Below are 23821 nucleotides of genomic sequence, written 5' to 3' on the forward strand. Positions count from 1 at the left end.
ATGAGCCATCCAAAGCCACTGAGCACTTTAAATCATTTTATACTTACAAAGAATATTACAGTCTACCTAGAATAACCTCTTCTTCCCTCTTAGTACAGAAATGTTCTGTGCAATGTATTTGAATGACTATCAACTCTTTGCTTCCAGTGGAATAAAGGCTTACTCAGAGCCTTCTAGTGGGAGACAGCTCCCCTCAGAATCTCATTTCCCTTTGAATAGTCTTAATTCTCTGACAGTTTATTTCTAGAAAACTTTCTCTCATTGGCCTTCTTCCTTCCTTTTAAAAAACACATCTAAAGACCAGCGATGTGGGAAGTACTGTGTTAACTACTATGAAAACAGGCCTTGAAGACTCAGAAAGATTTTGGGTAGAAAATAAGCCTTCAACTTAATGATTATCACTGTTTTCTCTGAGTTTTGTGCTTTCTTTCTTTTTTTTTTAAATTTTATTTTTAAACTTTACATAATTGTATTAGTTTTGCCAAATATCAAAATGAATCCACCACAGGTAATTCCCAGTTCCTCAAGTCCTTATTCTATGACACCATTTCCAGACTTTTCACCATTCACCATTTCTTTTGTTTCTGTGAGTTGTAAAACCAGAAAAACAAGAGGAGGAAACAAAAGAGAAAAACCACCCATAATAAAGTTGCTATTAACTATTATATCTGTATTTTAAATATAACTTTTTAAAAAGATCTAGATATGGCAGTTCTATTTCCAGTTTTTTAAGGAATCTCCACACTGTTCTCCATAGTGGCTGTACTAGTTTGCATTCCCACCAACAGTGTAAGAGAGTTCCCTTTGCTCCACACCCTCTCCAGCATTTATTGCTTGTAGACTTATGGATTGCAGCCATTCTGACTGGCATGAAATGGTACCTCATAGTGGTTTTGATTTGCATTTCTCTGATAATGAATGATGTTGAGCATCTTTTCATGTGTTTGTTAGCCATCTGTATGTCTTTTTTGGAGAAATGTCTATTTAGTTCTTTGGCCCATTTTTTGATTGGGTCATTTATTTTTCTGGAGTTGAGCTGTAGGAGTTGCTTGTATATTTTTGAGATTAGTTGTTTGTCCGTTGCTTCATTTGCTATTATTTTCTCCCATTCTGAAGGCTGCCTTTTCACCTTGCTAATAGTTTCCTTTGTTGTGCAGCAGCCCAGCAATCCCACTGCTGGGCATACACACTGAGGAAACCAGAAGGGAAAGAGACACGTGTACCCCAATGTTCATCGCAGCACTGTGTATAATAGCCAGGACATGGAAGCAACCTAGATGCCCATCAGCAGATGAATGGATAAGAAAGCTGTGGTACATATACACAATGGAGTATTACTCAGCCATTAAAAAGAATACATTTGAATCAGTTCTAATGAGGTGGATGAAACTGGAGCCTATTATATAGAGTGAAGTAAGCCAGAAAGAAAAACACCAATACAGTATTCTAACGCATATATATGGAATTTAGAAAGATGGTAACAATGACCCTGTGTACGAGACAGCAAAAGAGACACTGATGTGTAGATCAGTCTTATGGACTCTGTGGGAGAGGGAGAGGGTGGGGAGATTTGGGAAAATAGCATTGAAACATGTATAATATCATGTATGAGACGAGTCGCCAGTCCAGGTTCGATGCACGATACTGGATGCTTGGGGCTGGTGCACTGGGACGACCCAGAGGGAGGGTATGGGGAGGGAGGAGGGAGGAGGGTTCAGGATGGGGAACACGGGTATACCTGTGGTGGATTCATTTTGATATTTGGCAAAACTAATACAATATTGTAAAGTTTAAAAATAAAATAAAATTTAAATTAAAAAAAAAAAAAAAGATCTAGATATGTCCTGGGTTGGATATGTCCTGTCTTTATTTTTCTTACATTCCACAATTCCCTCCAGGCCTTCAGAACAGAACAATACTATCAATAACGTTGATAGCTCTCTCTAGGTTTTATGCTATGGGGTCACAGTGATAAGACAACCACATCCCCCTTCATAAAAGACCTGTTGTCTCTGCTATTGGGAATGTAGCACTGGGAGCCAGCACTGGCCTCCAGTTATCAACTTCTTCAACAGTTGCCTAATCTTGATGACTATATAATATAATTTTTGCTCCAGTTGACAGGTCTTCTCATAGTTTTCTATGTGTACTCATCTCTACTTTTATGTCTTTGCTCTTATTTTTAGCTGTTTTTTTTTTTAATGTCCATCCTTCCTGTCATTTAAATCTTACCTTTTGTTTTCTTTTTTTCCTTTTTGTAAAATTTAGCTTTAATTGGAGGGTAATTTAAATCTTACCTTTTCTTAAGGCCCAACTAAAGTCTCACCGCCTTTTGGGTTATTCCTAACTCTTGCATTCTACTTGATACCTTCCTTTCTGAAGTCATGCAATACTTATAGTCAGCACCACCTAACACAGCTTTAAATTGTCCCTTGTTTCATATATCTCAATTAAATGATAAACTAAGGAAGAAAAATGAACATTTCTAGGAGAATATAAAAGAACAGAAAGAGGCTCATCAATATTAAATACTCAGTAAATGCCTGACTAATAAATCCATAGACTTTTTTGTTGTTGTTTTTCAGGGAAAGACTGGGCAAAAATTTTTCCAGGTTATTAGCATGTCTATATCATTTAGTACCCCAGTTCCTAAAGACTAATTGCTTTTTTTTATACACACTAAAACAAATGAAAAGACCTTATTTTATAGTAAATATTGTTCTTTTTCTGTTTTAATCTATGTGAATAAACTCCACCTTTCAACCTTTTATCCATGCAATTTGGGCTACAAAAAATGGCAGGTATGAACAAAAAATTTACTGACCTGTGGATTCCCGCTTCCCAATGTTACAGGCCATTTAGCTATCCTACACAGACACTTTAACTCTATTGTGGACAGATTTCTCAACAGTTAATATTAAAAGGGCTTCACTTGTAAATACTTGAGTACCTTTAATAGCTATGAGAGTCATTACTAAATTTGCATCATCCAACTTTCAGGTTCTCTGAACATGCCACACATGTTTTCAGGTCAAGACATTAAAATAAATGGGTTTGTGAGTCATGATAGATACTCCCTATAGTCAGAACTATTCCCTTTGAATAGTCTGTAAAATGTAAAAAACTGTGTATCTAGAAAGCCTCTCATCATAATGTTTTATAAAAATATTCTATTTTGAATGTTTTAATGGAAAGATAAACCATGGTGATCTGATTAGTGATTCAAAGAATAAACTCAACATTTTAATATCTATGTCCTTATAGCTTTTAATTTAACTAATCTAAAATATTTTCTATACAATGTCCTTAAAATTCTTAAAAGCTAAAAGCAAACTGAAATAAAAGAAAATTCTAAATAAGGAAAACTGAATGTTCAAAGGGAGTTTTATTTAAATTGAGAAACATTAGCACAAATATTGGAGAAGGCAATGGCACCCCACTCCAGTACTTTTGCCTAGAAAATCCCATGGACGGAGGAGCCTGGTAGGCTGCAGTCCATGGGGTCGCTAGAGTCAGACATGACTGAGCGACTTCATTTTCACTTTTCACTTTCATGCATTGGAGAAGGAAATGGCAACCCACTCCAGTGTTCTTGCCTGGAGAATCCCAGGGACGGGAAGCCTGGTGGGCTGCCGTCTATGGGTCGCACAGAGTCAGACACGACTGAAGCGACTTAGCAGCAGCAGCACAAATATTCATGGCACTCATTTTTTCCACCTTTACCTTTTCAAAATCTTCAGTTGTGAACTGTTTAGAAGCTAAATAAAGCAGCCCTTCAGGATCAATAGCTTTCTTTAAAGTATGTTGCACAGTTGGAAGAAGTGGGTGGCAAGGAGATGATTCACTGCAGTTAATCAATAATGCAAATGCCTCTACAAGATTAGCTGGAATTAAACTGCAATCCTACATCAAACAAAAATGTAGAAAGTAAATATTAAACACTGGCATTTTCACAAACACTTTAAATAATAACAAAATAAAATAATTATTAATTTATTATTTCATAATTTAATGTAATTAACACTATAGTGATATAATTATATTATAATTTAAATAATAATTATAAATAATACTTCATTTAAAGTGATTCCCAAATAGCATGGGATCTTTTTGGTAACAAATTTTTTAAAATGCTCTTTATTGAGTATTTTCTTACACATTATTCATGAAAACCTCCCCCACTACCTACTCAAATAATAATTTCTAGTGAGCTGATACCTGCTTTCTATGACTAAAAAATGAAAAATTGCAAACAACTGTGTCATTATTTAGTTCCAGGATCTGAGTAAGACAGAAAGTAAGCACAGAAATAAAACATTAAATTGTTATTAAAAAATTGAGACTAAAATCCATGACTAAATTCCTTGAACAATATTCTAACAATAAAATACACATATACTTTACCATCTGACCAATTAGCATATTGGTTTTCTGTATATTTCTCCTTGAAGGTGAATCCATATCAAGAAAAGACCAAAAACTGCACTGAACTGGAAAAGTCATTTGTTGATCCACATCATCCCCAAACTTCTTTCCCGAGATGTAGACTGTGATGCTTCTACTTTCCACAGCTAAGTCAAGAGACATTATCCATTTGTTACTTAAGTTCACTTTGGTCAATATAGCTACAAATTAATAAATATTATTATAATGAATTTTATGACTTAAATTTTGGATAGCAAAGATACAGGAAAACTTCATGGTTTTGCAGGATATGGCTAAATTAGAGGATTTGCCATAAAAAGAACAAGGCAAGAAAAATATTTGAATGTTTCTGTATCCCCTGATGATGAGAACCATTAGTCCAAAGCATGAAGCTAGAATTGTGGACTGGAATGAATAGGCAGAGGGTAAGGAGACTGGTTGTATCATGCAGGTTACAAAGGAGGCTGAAATTAAGCAATGTTCTTTTTTTTTTTATTTTATTTTTAAACTTTACAATATTGTATTAGTTTTGCCAAATATCGAAATGAATCCGCCACAGGTATACCCGTGCTCCCCATCCTGAACCCTCCTCCCTCCTCTCTCCCCATACCCTCTCTCTGGGTCATCCCAGTGCACCAGCCCCAAGCATCCAGTATCGTGCATCGAACCTGGACTGGCGATTCGTTTCATACATATTCTACATGTTTCAATGCCATTCTCCCAAATCTCCCCACCCTCTCCCTCTCCCACAGAGTCCATAATACAGTATACTAACGCATATATATGCAATTTAGAAAGATGGTAACAATAACCCTCTGTAGGAGACAGCAAAAGAGACACTGATGTATAGATCAGTCTTATGGACTCTGTGGGAGCAATGTTCTTTTCTGTGGGGAAAAAAAGAAAGCAGATCATCTAAGTCAAGAATGAAAGAGGATAAGATTGTGAGACAATACACACAATCTGGTATTTTGCATCTGGTTCTTTAGGGGTTTTTTTTGTGGGGTGGAGGGTGGGAGGTTCCTGGTGGCTCAGTGGGTAAAAAAATCTGCCTGCAGTGTGGAAGACTCAGGTTTGATTCCTGGGTTGTTAAGATCCCCTGGAGAAGAGAATGGCAACCCACTCCAGTATTTTTGCCTGGATAATTCCATGGACAGAGGAACCTGGTGGGCTATATATAGTCCACGTGGTCACAAAGAGTTGGACATGACTGAGTGACTAACACATACATTTTGTTTTTTAAATTACTGACCTGTAGGAATTGTTTCTATGTTCTAGGTATATGTCCTATGTCAAATATATGTATTGCAATTATTTTCTTTTCCTTTATTTGCCTACTCACTTTTTAAATGGCCTTTTGATGTGTATAACTTTTTAGTTTTGATGAAGTCCAATTCATCAATTGTTTTCTGTTAATTGCTTTCTGGGTTTTGTCCAAAAAATCTTTGCCTACTCTGGTGGCACAAATGGTAAAGAATCTGCCTGCGGTGCAGGAGATCACGGTTCAATCCCTGGATAGGGAAGATCCTCTGGAGAAGGAAATGGCAACCCACTCCAGTGTTCTTGCCTAGAGAATCCCATGGACAGAGGAGCCTGGTGGGCTGCTGTCCGTGGGGTTGCACAGAGTCAGACACAACTGAAGCAACTTAGCATGCATGCATGCGTTGGAGAAGGAAATGGCAACCCATTCCAGTATTTTTGCCTGGAGAATCCCAGGGACAGAGGAGCCTGATGGGCTGCCGTCTGTGGGGTTGCACCGAGTTGGACACAACTGAAGCGACTTAGCAGCAGCAGCAGCCAGTGTTCTTGCCTGCAAAATCCCATGGACAGAGGAGCTTGGCGAGCTACAGTCCATGGGGTCACAGAGTCAGATATGACTGAGCATGCACACAACATACCCTTAAGTCATAAAGATTTCTCATGTTTTCTTCTAGTAGCCTTATAATTTAAGTTTTTACATCTAGGTTTATGATTCATCTGTAATTATTGTGTATAGTTGTGAGGTATGAACAAATATTAATTCTTTTCCAGATGTTCCATCATCATTTGTTGAAAAAACTTTCCCCATTTTCCCCATTGTTTTGATGTTGTGATCAAAAATCAGTTGAACATATGAGTGTGAGTCTATTTTTGCAGGCAGAGGCAATATGCTATGTCTCCTGTGTATTGCTGCACGTGCTTGCTGGCATGCCAGGAATTCAAGGTCCTAACTTTTCTTTGCCCAATACTTATTTTTCCATATCCTTGTTAGTTACAAATCTGGCTCAAATAGCATTATCCTAATACCAAAATCAGATAAAAGATATAACAAGAAAACTACAGACCAATAGCTCTTATGAATACACAGGCAAAAATTCTCAACAAAATATTGCAGATTAATTCAATGATGTATAAAAATAAGTATATATCACAGCCAGTAAAATTTATGTTAGGTATGCAAAGCTAGTTCAACATTTGAAAGTCAATTAATGTAATCCCTATAATATTAACAGGCTACAGAAGAAAAATCACATTATCATGTCAATAGATGCAGAAAAAGCATTTGGTAAAATTCAACACCCTTTATTTAAAAACTCTTAGTAGATTAAGAATAGAAGGGAACTCCTTCAACTTGAAAAAGAACTTCATCAAAAAACCTACAACTGACATCATACATGATGGTGAGAAACTTGAAACTTTCCTATTAAGATCAGGAACAAGACAAGATCATGATGTTCCTTTTCACCACTGTTTTTCAACATCATCTTGAACGTCCTAACTAGTGCAATAACACAAGAAGAGGAAATAAATCTGGAAGGCAAGGCAACCCACTCCAGTATTCTTGCCTGGTGAATTCCATGAACAAAGCCTGGTGGGCTACAGTCCATGGGGTCACAGAGTTGTATACAACTGAGCAACTAACTCTAACTAATACAAATTCATGTATTACAACTGAGAGCAAAGGCTTAAACAGTACATTTACACATTAAATTCCTGTTTTTATTTATCAAGGTAAAATGAGAAGTGTCATTTAATATAATTTCTCTATTTCTAAAACCTGTACAATATAATCTCTATTGTTAGGTAAGTCCTAGGCTTCCCTGGTGGTTCAGATAGGTAAAGAATCGCCTGCAATACAGGAAACCTGGGTTCGATCACTGGGTCGGGAAGATCCCCTGAAGGAGGGCACAGTAACCCACTCTAGTATTCTTGCCTGGAGAATCCTGTGGACAGAGAAGCCTGGAGGGCTACAGTCCATAGGGTCTCATAGAGTCAAACATGACTGAAGTGATTTAGCACACTCAACTCCATGACACTGATGGAAAAGTTAAATAGGTAAAAATTAATTTGAAGAAATATTGTTTACCTGACTGGAGCTGTTCAAGTTTATCTTTTTTGTGTGAAGCCAAGTCTCCTATAAAGCAGATACCACCTTTAGCTAGCAAAGCACTGCCAGCTTGAATGCTAACTGCTCCAGTTCCATACTTATTCCTGGATACAGTAGGGAAAATTTCAGTAGAGACTGAATGACGTATACCACGGGGCACAAGGCTTATACTAAAATTCAAAAGCCTAAGGGGAAAAATAAATCATTAATTACTACTATTTAATATTTGATTTTCAGAAGTCATAATGTATAATAGCTATACAATTAGATTTAATTTGATTTAATGTTTATTGAGCACTAGTGCTAGGGATAAAAACATATATGAGATTTGGTCCTCAACTTGGAAAGCTCACACCTTAGAGAGATGAAAACAAAAAAGTAAAATACGATATGATGAGTACTAAAATAATGCTGTGAGGACATCCATAAAAGATTTATTTCTTCCTGGAAAAAAATCAGAGAAAGCTATAGAGAGATGACATTTGAACCAAGGCTTTCTCTTTTGATGCCCTGCTTTCTTTCATTTTTCAAAACTTCTGCATTTAGGTTTTGCAAATAGTCCATCATGACTACCCCTGCTACCTATGTATCAACATAACTCTTGATACATCCTGTTGCTTTCTAATATCTTTGCCAATTGCCTCAAGCCTCTTCATTTCTCAAATTTAAATTATAAGAAAAGAATATGATTAACTTAGCTTAGCTTTTAAATCCTTGCTGCAGAAATCATAGCTTGCTGGTGCGATCTACTATGATGACCAGACACACACATACAATGCAAAAGAGGGTGAAGCAGATCTCTTAAGAATGGACAGGTAAGACACTATAAAATGTCTAGAATATGTGTCATTCCAGGGAATTCAGATGTTAATTTGAATATATGTAAAATGGGTAAGATGTAGAAGGAAAATTTGCAAGTCTATAGGGCAGCAGTTCTCAACCCTAGTTCACTTTAAAATCACCTGGGGAGTCAACAGTCATGTGAAAAGATGGTCAACGTAAAAAATCATCAGGGGAATGCAAATCAAAAACACAATGAGATATCACAACACACCTATCAGAATGACAGTTATCAAACACACACAAACCCAAAAACCAATTGTTGGCAAGCATGTGAATAAAGGGACCCCTTATGCACTGTTGGTAGGAATATATATTGATATAGCTTTTTATGGAGAACAGTGTGGAAATTCCTCAACAGAGTTATCATATGATCCAGCAATTCCACTTCTGGGCATTAATCCAAAGAAAACAAAAACATTAATTGGAAAAGATATATGCACCTCCATGTTCATTTCAGCATTATTTACAATAGCCAAGATATAGAAACAATCTAAGTGTCCATCAATAGATGAGTGGATAGAGAGATGTGGTGTGTATATATACATATATATAATGGAATATTACTCAGCCATAAAAACAATGAAATCTTGACATTTGTGAAAACATAGATGGGCCTAAAGGTTATTATTCTAAGATACTTTAACAAAAAAATTGCTTGGGGTCTTTAAAAAATTCCAATGCTAAGCCATACTCCACACAATATAAATTATAATCTTTGGGGGTGAGCCACAGGCATAAATATTTTAAAAAATATTTTTCTAGATGATTCTAACAGGCAGGCAGGCTGAGAACCTAACCATATGGAACAATGGGACTCAAAATTGGCAAATCATCAAAATTAACTGAGGAAGTTTTTGAACTACTGATATAAGGTCACAGAGAATAAGACACAAATACAAAAATCAACGCTATCTCTAATATATTCAAAGCAAATACTTAAAAATAAAATTAACAAAGCACTACCACTTTAACAGCATCAGTAGAGTTCAGTTCAGTTCAGTTCAGTTGCTCAGTCGTGACTGACTCTCTGCAACCCCACGGACTGCACCACACCAGGCCTCTCTGTCCATCACCAATGCCTGGAGTTTACTCAAAAGCATGCCCATTGAGTTGGTGATGCCATCCAGCCATCTCAGACTCTGTCTTCCCCTTCTCTTCCTGCCTTCAATCTTCCCCAGCATCAGGGTCTTTTCCAATAAGTCAGTTCTTTGCATCAGGTGGCCAAAGTATTGGACTTTCAGCTTCAGCATCAGTCCCTCCAATGAATATTCAGGACTGATTTCCTTTAGGATGGACTGGTTGGATCACCTTGCAGTCCAAGGGATTCTCAAGAGTCTTCTCCAACACCACAGTTCAGAAGCATCAATTCTTCGGCGCTCAGCCTTCTTCACAGTCCAACTCTCACATCCATACATGACCACTGGAAAAACCATAGCCTTGACAAGATGGACCTTTGTTGACAAAGTAATGTCTCTGCTTTTTAATATGCTATCTAGGTTGGTCATAACTTTCCTTCCAAGGAGTAAGCGTCTTTTAATTTCATGGCTGCAATCACCATCTGCAGTGATTTTGGAGCCCCAAAATAAAGTCTGACACTGTTTCCACTGTTTCTCCATCTAGTTGCCATGAAGTGACGGGACCGGATGCCATGATCTTCGTTTTCTGAATGTTGAGCTTTAAGCCAACTTTTTCACTCTCCTCTTTCACTTTCATCAAGAGGCTCTTTAGTTTTTCTTCACTTTCTGCCATTAAGGGTGGTGTCATCTGCATATCTGAGGTTACTGATATTTCTCCTGGCAATCTTGATTCCAGCTTGTGCTTCATCCAGCCCAGTATTTCTCATGATGTACTCTGCATATAAATTAAAGAAGCAGGGTGACAATATACAGCCTTGACGCACTCCTTTTGCTATTTGGAAGCAGTCTGTTATTCCGTGTCCAGTTCTAACTGTTGCTTCCTGACCTGCATACAGGTTTCTCAAGAGGCAGGTCAGGTGGTCTGGTATTCCAATCTCTTTCAGAATTTTCCACAGTTTATTGTGATCCACACAGTCAAAGGCTTTGCCATAGTCAATAAAGCAGAAATAGATGTTTTTCTGGAACTCTCTTGCTTTTTCCATGATCCATTGGATGTTCTCCAAGCCAGGCTTCAGCAATACGTGAAGCGTGAACTTCCAGATGTTCAAGCTGGTTTTAGAAAAGGCAGAGGAACCAGAGAGCAAATTGACAACATCCGATGGATCATCGAAAAAGCAAGAGAGTTCCTCTGCCTTTTCTAAAACCAGCTTGAACATCTGGAAGTTCACGCTTCACGTATTGCTGAAGCCTGGCTTGGAGAATTTTGAGCATTACTTTACTAGCATGAGATGAGTGCAATTGTGCGGTAGTTTGAGCATTCTTTGGCATTGCCTTTCTTTGGGATTGGAATGAAAATTGACTTTTTCCAGTCCTGTGGCCACTGCTGAGTTCTCCAAATTTGCTGGCATATAGAGTGCAGCACTTTCACAGCATCATCTTTCAGGATTTAAAATAGCTCAACTGGAATTCCATCACCTCCACTAGCTTTGTTCATAGTGATGCTTCCTAAGGCCCATTTGACTTCACATTCCAGGATGTCTGGCTCTAGGTGAGTGTTCACACCATTGTGATTATCTGGGTCATGAAGATCTTTTATATACAATTCTTCTGTGTATTCTTGCCACCTCTTCTTAATATCTTCTGCTTCTGTTAGGTCCATACCATTTCTGTCCTTTATTGAGCCCATCTTTGCAAGAATTGTTCCCTTGGTATCTCTGATTTTCTTGAAGAGATCTCAGTCTTTCACGTTCTATTGTTTTCCTCTATTTCTTTGCAATGATCACTGAGGAAGACTTTCTTATCTCTCTTTGCTCTTCTTTGGAACTCTGCATTCAAATGGGTATATCTTTCCTTTTCTCCTTTGCTTTTTGCTTCTCTTTTCACAGCTATTTGTAAGGCCTCCTCAGAGAGCCATTTTGCTTTTTTGCATTTCTTTTTCTTGGGTTGGTCTTCCTCCCTGTCTCCTGTACAATGTCACAAACTTCCATCCATAGTTCATCAGGCACTCTATTAGATCTAGTCCCTTAAATCTATTTCTCACTTCCACTGTATAATAGTTTGGGATTTGATTTAGGTCATACCTGAATGGTCTAGTGGTTTTCCCTACTTTCATCAATTTAAGTCTGAATTTGGCAATAAGGACTCATAATCTGAGCCACAGTCAGCTCCTGGTCTTGTTTTTGCTGTCTTCTCCATCTTTGGCTGCAAAGAATATAATCAATCTAATTTCAGTGTTGACCATCAAGTGATGTCCATGTGTAGAGTCTTCTCTTGTATTGTTGGAAGAGGGTGTTTGCTATGACCAGTGAGTTCCCTTGGCAAAACTCTATTAGCCTTTGCCCTGCTTCATTCTGTACTCCAAGGCCAAATTTGCATGTTATTCCAGGTGTTTCTTTTTTTTTTTTTTTTTTAATTTAACATGGCTTTCATTGGGAAAGGGGGAGGAGGGGGAAGAGGAGGTCTTGACGAAGAGACCAATAGACAAAAAAGGTAAATTAAACATACAATGCTTTTCTTTAAAAAAAAAAAAGAAGAAGAAAAAGAAGAAGAAAAGAAGAAAATGTTGTTTTCAACAAAAGGGAAAAAAAGTATTGAAAGCCCATGAGTCAAGCCATAGCCAAAACCATATTCTATCTTAAGTAGCTTTTCTTTTTTTCCCCTCTTTTTCTTTTTTTCTCTCTCTTTTTTTTTAAATAAAATCCCTCCCCAGACCATCATCACTTTTAATCTTCCCCAGACTGGGCTTCATCTTCAGAACCTTCATCCCCAGATTTCTCAAGTGGAGGGCTTGAAGACATTTTCTTTTCCAGAGGGCTTTCTGGTTCCTTATCTTCTTCTTTGGGAGAAGGAGTCTTTTCCTTTGATGCCTTTGAAGCTGTGGGGCGACCCACGTTCCCCTTGCCTTTCACAGGACTTGGCGTCACTGTGGCCTTTAGCCTGGACTTCGGCATTTTCTTTTCTTTTCTCTCAGGCTTCGACTTCTTAACCATCTTTTTGTTTTTCTTTTTTGAACTGCCAGAGTCACTATCATCATCATCTTCTACTAGGAAATCCTCATCACTGCCGGAATCTTTCTCCTGGAATGGCGCCTCGTCCTCCTCTTCTTGCTCCTCCTCACTGCCCACATCTTCCATGAGCATCTCCCTCTGTTTAGAGGCTGCTTTAGAGGCTGCCTGCCCTTGCTGGCACACATTTTTATGATCTTCTTTTTCATCTTCACTGTCCTCTGCTGAATGAGAATCATCCTTCTTAGTCTTTACATCTTTTTCTTCCGAGTCCTCACTATCTTCCTGTGAATTCTTTCCAGATCGCCTCTTATTTTTAGCTTCTCGGGGAGATGATCGAATTTTCTTAGCTGGAGGGCCTGAATCTCTTCCATAATCTTCATCAGCATCATCGATTTCCTGAAATTGTGAATAATCAACGACCTTCCTATTTCTGACAGGCCAAGACATGTTCGCTGTCGAAACAGGACCGAGTCGAGGAGCCAAAGACCAGGACCCTCCCCACCCCACACGCTTGGCGCCCCTCCCCCCAACTTTAGCCCACGAGCCCCGAGCTGCTGGCTTCTCAAACTCCGCCGCTCCCTGGTTCAGGGGCCCTTAACCAGAGAAGCCCCCCACTCCCCAGTCTCTTCAAAATGTCCAGGTGTTTCTTGACTTCCTACTTTTGTATTCCAGTCCCCTATAACGAAAAGGACATCTATTTTGGGTGTTAGTTCTAAAAGGTCTTGAAAGTCTTCATAGGACCGTTCAACTTCAGCTTCTTCAGCATTACTGGTTGAGGCATAGACTTGGATTACTGTGATATTGAATGGTTTGCCTCTGAAACAAACAGAGATCATTCTGTCATTTTTGATATTGCATCCAAGTACGGCATTTTGGACTCTTTTGTTGACTATGATGGCTACTCCATTTCTTCTAAGGGATTCTTGCTCACAGTAGTAGATATAATGGTCATCTGAGTTAAATTCACCCATTCCAGTCCATTTTAGTTTGCCAATTCCTAAAATGTCGATGTTCACTCTTGCCATCTCCTGTTTGACCACTTCCAATTTGCCTTGACTCATGGACCTAACATTCCAGGTTCCTATGCAATATTGCTCTTTATAGCAACGGACCTTGGTTCCATCACCAGTCACATCCACAAATGGATGTTGTTTTTCCTTTCTCTGTCTCTTCATTCTTTCTGGAGTTATTTATCCACTTATCTCCAGTAGCATACTGGGCACCTACCAACCTGGGGAGTTGATGTTTCAGTGTCCTATCTTTTTGCCTTTTTGTACTATTCATGGGGTTCTCAAGGCAAGAATACTGAAGTGGCTTGCCATTCCCTTCTCCATTGGACCACATTTTGTCAGAACTCTCCACCATGACCCGTCTGTCTTGGGTGGCCCTACACGGCATGGCTTATAGTTTCATTGAGTTAGACAAGGCTGTGGTCCATGTGATTAGATTGGTTAGTTTTCTGTGATTGTGGTTTTCAGTCTGTCTGCCTCTGATAGAGAAGGAAAAGAGGCTTATGGAAGCTTCCTGATGGGATAGACTGAGGGGGAAACTGGGTCTCCAGCTTAACAGCATCAAAAATACCAAATACTTAGTAATCAACAAATTATGTACATGACCTTTGCAATTTACTGAAAGAAATTAAGATTTAAATAAAAGGAGATATATACCATATTCATGGATTGGAAGAATGAACATTGTTAAGATGTAAATTCTCCCCAAAATTGATTTATAAGTTAAAAGCAGTTCCAATCAAAATTCTTAAAGGCTTTTTTGGTGTGACGGAGGTTGGTAATAACATATGGATTCTAAACATTTTAAGAAAATGCAAAGCACCTAAAATAGTGAAAACAAATCTTAAAAATGAAGAATAAAGTTGCACTACCTGATTCAGACCTTAATATAGAGCTTCAACAATCAAGAATGTGAGGCATCATCATAGACAAACAAGTCAAAATAGCACAAAAGAAAGTTCAAATAGATGTATACCCAGTTAATCTGTGTACCTAAATTTATAACCATATAACCAGTTTAACAGATTTTCAATACTGGTACCACAGCAATTCAATGGGGAAAGGAAAGTCTTTTCAACAAATAGTATGGAAAAGTTTGATAAATGCATAGGAAAAACATTAATCTTGACTCCTACCTTGCATATATACAAGGTATATACAGAAACTGACTTGGAATAGATAACAGACCTATTGTAAAAGTTAAACCTATATGCTCCTAGAAGAAAACACAGAAGAATATCTTCATGACCTTGGTAGGCAGAGACTTATTAAACAGAAACCAGAAAACACTAAACATAAAAGAAAATAATAATCAAAACTAAAAGGTCTGCTCATCAAATATATCATTAAGAAAAAAAATACAAACTATTTTTGTACCTGGAAGAAAAATTTCGTGATACATGTGACAATCGATGTGCATTCAGAACTCCATTTAAAAGTCAGCAAACAACTTGACACTTCATAACATGAGTAGCAAATAAGTACATGAAGAAGATTTCAGATCAGTAGTCATCAGGGAAATGCAACTTAGAAATGTAATGAGATACCATTTCACACACACTAGTATGGCTAAATTGAGAAAGACTGACAATACAGGATGTTGGTGAGGAGAGAAACATCTGGAACCTTACCTCATTGGCTGGAATGTAAAATTGCACAACCACTTTGAAAAACTGTTTGGCAGTTTCTTATAAAGTTACATACACCTATCTTATGACACAGCAATTCCACTCCTAGATATTTATTCAAGATAATGAAAACACAAATCTACAAAAAGACTTGTACAAGAGATGTTTATTGCAGCTTTATTTATATAGTCAAAACATGCAAAACCCAAATGTCCATCACTAGGGAAATGGAGAAACAAATTCTGGGACATTTATATAATGGAACACGACTCATCAATAAAAACAAGTGAACTCTGACACACACACAACAGGACCAATCTCAAAAACATGCTGAGCAAAAGAGATTAGATCCTAAAGAGGATGCATTGTGTGATTCTATTTATACAAAATTCAAGAACAGGAAAATTAACTTATGGCGACAGAAATCACCTGTGGAAATAGGAATTAACTAAGAGAATAAAGGAACTTTCCAAAGTGATGGAAAATGGAAATGTTTCATGTCTTATTGAGGTGATGGCTATAGGAATGCACGTTATCTGTCAAGATTCATCAAATTGCATACTTAAGATCTTATTACTTCACTTTATGTAACTCTTACCTAAATAACAAAACACCAAATCTCTCATACAGCCCCAAATACTACAGGAAAAGGTTAATGACAAACAGAAAGAGAGACAAGGGCTTTAATTTGCAGAGGTATCACAAATCAACAAGAAATAAGCAGATTAATTTAAAAATGGACAATGGTTACAGTGTCCATAGAAAAATAATAAAAAGTGTTTAATAAATTCTAAATGATGCTAAAGCTTACTTCTAGTTAAAGAAATGAAAATTAAAATAAAATACCAGTTTCCACCCATCAGAGGGCCAAATTTAAAAGTCTAATAATACCCAGTATTGGTGAAACTGTTAAACAAATATTCTCATGCTCATTAGTGGAAGATTAAATTGGTGCAATCCGTGGCAGTTAGCACTATATTTATGTTATGATTTAATTTTAATGTTAGCAAAACATCACCTGTCCAATTAAGTTAGAGCTAATTGGACTTTTATTTTTCTAATTTAAATTTCATTCTATAAATTTGTTTTTGCCTTATAATTGCACATACTATATTAATATATGAAATTCATTCCTAGCTTTTTGAACATTTAAGTAAACTTTTTAAAAAGAGTACTTGCTAGTGGGGAACAATTTATATCAGATAAATTCTAAATATCTGTCTTATAATAATCTTTATGGAAAAGATTTATGCAAAGCTGTGATCAATTTGTAATGGCATATATTTTACCTGTCTATGAGTAGAGTATCACTTGTTACAATTAAAATATCCAAGAAATTTTCCAGTTCCTTGTTACGGTCACTTGTCTGTACTAGACTCATTAGCAAACAGAGCTTGAGCAAATTGTAAGTCCCAGGAGGAACAATCTGTGATGCAAAGATGTTGGCAAGTATGGCTGTAAACTTCCAGCATGAGCTGGAGGTCAGAGAGAGGAGACACCTGAAATTGTCACTAATTCCTGAAGGAACTGAAAGTAAATATTAATACACATATTAAAAAGGGCTTTAAAACAAGCAAATGACATACAGACTAGATGTGCCACATTAAAATTATTACAATGATAATAAATTATGATTGGAGGTCACTCTGGTCTATCATTTCTACCCAAGGAACATAATAAAAGGACGCACACCCTGTGTGCCCACATAGATTGCCTGTGGGTTGCAAGTAAATTTCTAATTTTTTCTTTTAAGACCTATGTGAGCAAAGTCAGATCATGAGGCTCCTGTATCACAGTGTTTCCTTTATATTTCTGTGTTTGAAACAGTATCACATTTAGTGAGGGCTAAAAAGCAGAACTGAATATTCTGCTTTAGCGAGGGCTAAAATCAGTCCTGAATATTCTTTGGAAGGACTGATGCTGAAGCTGAAACTCCAACACTTTGGCCACCTGATGCGAAGAACTGACTCATTTGAAAAGACCCTCATGCTAGAAAAGATTGAAGGCAGAAGGAGAAAGGGATGACACAGGATGAGATGGTTGGATGGCATCACCGACTCGATGGACATGAGTCTGAGTAAGCTCCAGGAGTTGGTGGTGGACAAGGAACCCTGGTGTACTGTAGTCCATGGGGTCGCAAAGAGCCAGACACAACTGAGTGACTGAACTGAACTGAACTGAAAAAGCAGAATGGGATATATTTGAATGCTTCTGTTAAAAGGGAAGATTTATACCCTACTACTTTAACATAGACTATAACATTCTAGATCTTCTCCACTCCCTTATTTTGTCCAACTCCTGAAAGGGATGAGCAATTTAATCCAATGGGTCAGTTTGGGAAGAGCTGTGCACATATTACTCAGTCCCTTTCTCTTTCCTCTTGGGCTGTCTTCACGGAGCAATGATTTCTTCTATTCAGCCATGTCCATGGACTAAGGGAGGCCTACCTAGGGTAGGTCTTGTCACATTTAGGTGGTTAAATCTGCCTAATTCTAGAGTTTAGCAGGAGAAAGCACACTTCACCTACATATAAGTCATGTTCTGCTACCAAATCAGTAAATTTTAAAACATTTCATAGCAGAAAATACTGAAAGGATCTTTAAAATGTCTATTGTTCATTAATGCTTTCTTTCTTCAATATTTTTATTCTTTTAATAAGTTTTTCTCTTCAAAATAAGCAGAGGTGTCTTGAATTCATTGTATTTAAATTCAACTTGAAAGAAAGTGAAAGTGCTAGTTGCTCAGTAGTGAGCAACTCTTTGTGACCCCATAGACTACATAGCCCTCCAGGCTCCTCTGTCCATGGAATTCTCCAGGCAAGAATACTGGAGTGAGTAGCCATTCCTTTTTCCAGGGGATCTTCCTCACCGAGGGATCGAACCCAGGTCTCCCACATTGCAGGCAGATTCTTTACCATTTAAGCCATCAGGGAAGCCCTAAATTCAATATGGGCCTCTGTTATTCTAGATAGCTATCTCAGTTCAGTTCAGTTCAGTCACTCAGTTGTGTCCAACTCTTTGTGACCTCATGGACTGCAGCATGCCAGGCCTCTCTGTCTATCGCTAACTCCCAGAGTTTACTCAAACTCATGTCCATTGAGTCGGTGATGCCATCCAGCCATCTCATCCTGTCTTCCCCTTCTCCTCCTGCCCTCAATCCCTCCCAGCATCAGGGTCTTTTCAAATGAGTAAACTCTTCGCATCAGGTGGCCAAAGTATTGGAGTTTCAGCTTCACCATTGGTCCTTCCAATGAATATTCAGGAATGATTTCCTTTAGTATAGACTGGTTGGATCTCCTTGCAGTCCAAGGGACTCTCAAGAGTCTTCTCCAATACCACAGTTCAAAAGCTATCTAGTGATTCAAAAAAAAAAAAATCTATTATTCAAGATTTAACTAGCCTGTCTTACATTTAGATATTTGTTTGCCAAATTAAGAGTAGATCTGCTCTTCACTTTTGTTTACTTAGTGCTTAATTAAGTTGGAAGAAAATTATCAGTAATAAAGCAGATATTTTGGCACCCAGCTACCTTTGCCTCTTATTTCTCGATTGGCTAAAAACTCAGATGAGGAAGAGGATGCTATTTCATCCAGCTCTTTTTCTCAACCACAAGTTACTTAGCATTGCCTTAGCTAGAAAACAAAGGTAAGAAAAACTTTTAGACTACTCTTTAACTCCTGGCATCTTAAAACATTCTTCTCATTGGTAATTACTTTTTAAAAAATCTAAATAGAGTTTAGCCAAAAGAAAAGAATCATTCCTAGGGGCAAGTTTCCACATTATCCTGCTTTATTTCCTTCATAGCATTTATTATCTGAAATTGTCTTATTAATTAGTTTAGATTTATTCACTATCTACCATATGATTTAAGGGTGGGAATCTTGACTGCCTGATCACAACTCTATCCCTAGTGTTTTGAAGAGTGTCCAGCACACAGGCAGCCAATACTTGTCTCCTGAACGAATGGATTTAAACTTGCAAGTATTGTTAAAATGATATTAACATTTTCCTTACCTTTTGGAATGCAAAAAGTGATACTATTTGCTTCTACACAGACAGCAGTTTGTGATGTTTTTACACAGGTTGGAATTCCAATAACCTTATACTCATTTCCTATATTCATTTTATTCACTGATTCATCTAAAATTATTAAAGACAAAAGAAAATATGTGTTTACTGAATGAAACTTTTACTGATGATATGGTTCAAAGATCTAAAACCAGTAACAATTTAATAGTTCAGTTAGCTGTTAAATATTTACTTTTGTTTAGTATAACATGCATACTGAGTGACATGAATAATATAAATTGAGGTACTTTTACTGCTGATAAATTTTGATACATCATTTTGAGCCAGTGATGAATTAACTTCAAGAAGTATGTAGCATAGCAACTAAACAGTCTCCTAAACTCTGTTTAAATGAAACATGTTTCCATTAAATAACAAAAATGTTAATAAAAGACTTTATAAGTAATAATTTTATTTGGGAAGAAAATTATTTTTAAAAGTATTATGTACTGTCTATAATATAGGCAAGGTACTTTTAAACACACTATGTAATTATAAACTTTAAGACAAATATTGTTATCCCCATTTTATATAGAAAGAAACCAAGAGGTTAAGTGGCTTATACAAGGCTAAAGTAGTTAAGTGCTTAGTCATTCAGTCATGTCTGACTCTTTGTGACCCCATGGACTGTAGCCTGCCAGGCTCCTTTGTCCACGGGGATTCCAAGCAAGAATACTGGAGTGGGTTGCCATGCCCTCCTCCAGGGGATCTTCCCAACCCAGGGATTGAACCCAGGTCTCCCGCATTGCACATGGATTCTTACCGTCTGAGCTACCAGGGAAGCCCAAGTAGTTAAGTAGCCGAGTTGAAATTCCTGTCTGGGTCTGCTCCTGTCTAAAGTCTACCCACAAGACACTTTACTAGGTTCCTCTCACCTTTACGGATTGAGCAAAGCCTTTGCACAAGTTCAAAATTTATTCTGAAAAACTAAAAAGTCTTGATCCTCCATTACACAGTTAGAATTTGGATGGTTGTAAAGCTGTGAAAGAAAGGCTTACAAGCATGAGCAAGGATTAACCTCCCTCTGTGAGTAAACAGTGATCCCTGTTTCTCCCTCTCTGTTCTTTCTCTCTCTCTCTCTAGCTCCAAAGAGTATATTGGTAAACCCTGGGAAGAATCAGGCCCAAGACTTCAGAAAATAAAAACCCCAAACCAAATAAACAAACCAACACTCCCTCTTCCCCTACCCCCCCAAACCCCTGAGGAAAATTAAATAAATCATTTTTCAGCTGTTCCCTGGACTCTTAGAGTTTGGTGAATGTATCCTGAGGTCAAAAAAGGATCAAGAGAAAGGCTATGAGACTGGGAAGTCTGGGTATCTCTTCTGATAATCCCCAAAGGCCTCCTTTTATTAATTTAATTTAAAAAAATTCATTTGGGTTCTATTAAAAGTTTATTTGAAGAAAGGGTTTTCTACTAAAATATATGTTGGATAGTCACTTATATTTCTATATTGTAATGTATGGTTTGTATTCAGTAGAATTAAGTAGTTAAAATAATAGACTTTGCAGCTAGAATGCCTGAGTTTGAATCATGGTTATGTCATGTGCTAGCTGTGTAACCTTGGAAAAGTTATTTAACTTCTCTGTGCATCCATTTCCACACTGTAAATGGAGACAACAATTGAAAGAGTTGAGAGTTGCTTTGATTAAATGAGTTAATATATGTAAAAGTGTCTGGCACACAATACTTGGTATTAAAAATTATAGTCATCTGGGCTTACATGCCTGCCTTGTCCTTGTCAAGCCATGGTGAAAAGAATTCTTGTTTGAGTCTCTACTTTCCAAACTCTTGAGTTCCTTACACATGTTTGCATCCAAAATCTCTCTTTAAAAACAGTTTAATTCTTCCAATTTTTAGCCCAAGAAAAGTGGCTGAACCCATCCTCATTTTCACAATTCTGGCTTCTTAATGAAGACTCACTCTTCCCTGGGTGATTGATACTGATAATGATTTCCTCCTTTATTGTAGAATCTGTCTACTCACAGGTCTTAACCCATGGAGTTCATTCATTTATTGAATGAATTTACTTACTAAATTTTTACTACGTGCAGTAAAAATTCACGTCCTACCCTCATGAACATTATATTTTAAAACATTAACTCCAATACTTACATAAGACATACACACACAATAATGGGAGATTATTACTGTAAATAACTGTCACCCTGAGATTTAACATAGTGGTTCACAGCATGTGCTAATATCTTTTTAAGTGAATGTTGTGTGACTGAATAAATAATTGGTACATTAGCTGTTTATGATTCTAAAATATTTAAGAAAGAGAAGACCTATGATTATCAAGCTATACAAGTACCATGTATAAATACCATGTTTATACCATGTATAGCAAGCATAAAGTCAAGTACATTTTAGTGCAAACAGGTCTTACCTCTGAGGAAGACTGTAAGAGATTGAAACCTAAATGGCTGGTTGTTACAATATCCTTGAAAAGCATGAAGTGACTCTGCAGTAATTATTTCAACTATCTGTTTATCTGAATGCAAAAAGCAAAAAAGAATTAGTTATTAGGATATATATTCAATTTAATTTCTACATTAAAATATCAGACATTATTTTAAAAATTATAATTATAAAACAGAAATGCATTTTACCACCAAGTACTCTAAATTTTCTGTCTTCTTGAAGTGAAGATGAACATAGATTACACAAAAAGTCATTTCTTACTGTTGCAGATTCTGTAGCACCAGGTACATGCACTCTTATATACTGAAATCCTGAAAGAAAACAGTTAAGCTAAATTTGCCTTCAGATTCAGCTTTCTATTTTCAATCCTTTTGTCGAGTCGTGAAGTCGCTCAGTCGTGTCTGACTCTTTGCAACCCCATGGACTGTAGCCTACCAGGCTCCTCCCTCCATGGGATTCTCCAGGCCAGAGTACTGGAGTGGATTGCCATTTTCAATCCTTTAAAATGAATCTAATTCAACATATAATTAAATTGGGTTTGGATGTGAGTTCACAGCAGTTCAATGGCTATTTTTTGCCAGGCACTGTGCTAAGGCACTGGTTTTATGGATATTTAAATACACAATTTCAATAGGTGGTGACCAAAAACAGACAATTTCAATACAAAGTGTTCAGAGAGAAGACAGGAGGGGCAACCAACCCAATGAGAGGTGGGGATGAACGGAAAAGTTGTCCTGGAGAAAGACTGAATGGAGTTAAGTCAAAGAGTTGAGAGAAGACATTACGTGGAGAGGGAACACCATGAACAGTCATGAAATTGTGTGAGAGAACAAGTACATCAGCAACACAAGTACACCTATTAAATTATAGGGGAGAGGTGGGGAAGAAAGAATGAATTTCAAGGTTATACAAAGTAGAATTGTAAACATTGTGAAAGTCACTCAGTCAGGGTGCAACTCTTTGCAACCCCATGGACTGTGTATTCCATGGAATTCTTCAAGCCAGAATACTGGAGTGGGTAGCCTTTCCCTTCTCCAGGGGATCATCCCAACCCAGGGATCGAACTCAGGTCTCCCGCATTGCGGGCAGATTCTTTACCAGTTGAGTTATGAGGGAAGCCCTTGTAAGCATTGAAAGTGAAAGTCAAGTTGCTCAGTGGAGTCCGACTCTTTGCTACCCTATGGACTGTAGCCTGTCAAGCTCCTCCATCCATGGGATTTTCCAAGCAAGAATACTAGAGTGAGTTGCCATTTCCTTCTCCAGGGGAACTTCCCGACCCAGGGATTGAACCCTGGTCTCCCACACTGCAGACAGACTCTTTACCATCTGAGCCACCAGGGAAGCCTAGGAGACACCAAATTTTATCCCATCCTTTTTATGCTATGAATGTTTCGTAACTAATTATAAACATGATTTAAGATTAAACAATAAATTATTTTGATTTTACATTTTAATATTTACCTTTTGAAAGAGGGCATGCTTCATCTGAACAAAGAAATCTTGCACCTTGTGTATACTTGGTTACAGTTGTCATTGCAATCACAATTCCTTGCATTGTATAAAATCTTTGAGATGTATAATCACGTGGAAACTCACAAAGATCAAGATAATAACTTGGCAGAGGAGGTAAATGTGTTAACTTCAGCACTATATTAATCTAATAAGAACATAAAAAATAGTATTAATAAAAAGCGCAGATCCAATTGGACTTGCATTACAATATAGTAAATATATTTGTAGAATAAGTCAAATAAATGATTTGTTAGTATTAGGAACCAATCTTTTGAGCATTAAGAGAAAAGATATTTAAATGTAAAATTAAAATGCAAAATCCTTATAATCTGATATTTTAATTAAAAGTATTATGAACTATTATCTTTCTTTAAAAACATATATTTCCGTAGAAAATAACAAAATTCTGTAAAGAAATTATCTTGCAATTAAAATTTTAAAAATAAAATAAAATCAGG

The 23821-nt window shown here is 37.1% G+C and overlaps 1 protein-coding gene and 1 pseudogene across 1 annotated transcript in view; both read right to left on the reverse strand.

Annotated features, from left to right (window-relative positions):
- The window catches only part of MCMDC2 (minichromosome maintenance domain containing 2), a 38819-nt gene that overhangs the window by 12473 nt on the left and 2525 nt on the right, over positions 1-23821 (reverse strand). The window contains exons 4-11 of the mRNA XM_005892934.2: positions 23313-23508; positions 22040-22162; positions 21817-21921; positions 19371-19496; positions 16647-16884; positions 7772-7977; positions 4405-4571; positions 3724-3903 (exon numbers count right to left, since the gene is read on the reverse strand). Of these exons, the coding sequence (XP_005892996.2) occupies positions 3724-3903; positions 4405-4571; positions 7772-7977; positions 16647-16884; positions 19371-19496; positions 21817-21921; positions 22040-22162; positions 23313-23508 (1341 nt within the window). The remainder of the gene's footprint in view (positions 1-3723; positions 3904-4404; positions 4572-7771; positions 7978-16646; positions 16885-19370; positions 19497-21816; positions 21922-22039; positions 22163-23312; positions 23509-23821) is intronic.
- LOC102270666 (nuclear ubiquitous casein and cyclin-dependent kinase substrate 1 pseudogene) lies at positions 12420-13225 on the reverse strand (annotated as a pseudogene).

This window comes from Bos mutus, chromosome 14 (genome assembly GCF_027580195.1).
Source record: "Bos mutus isolate GX-2022 chromosome 14, NWIPB_WYAK_1.1, whole genome shotgun sequence".
NCBI lineage: Eukaryota > Metazoa > Chordata > Mammalia > Artiodactyla > Bovidae > Bos > Bos mutus.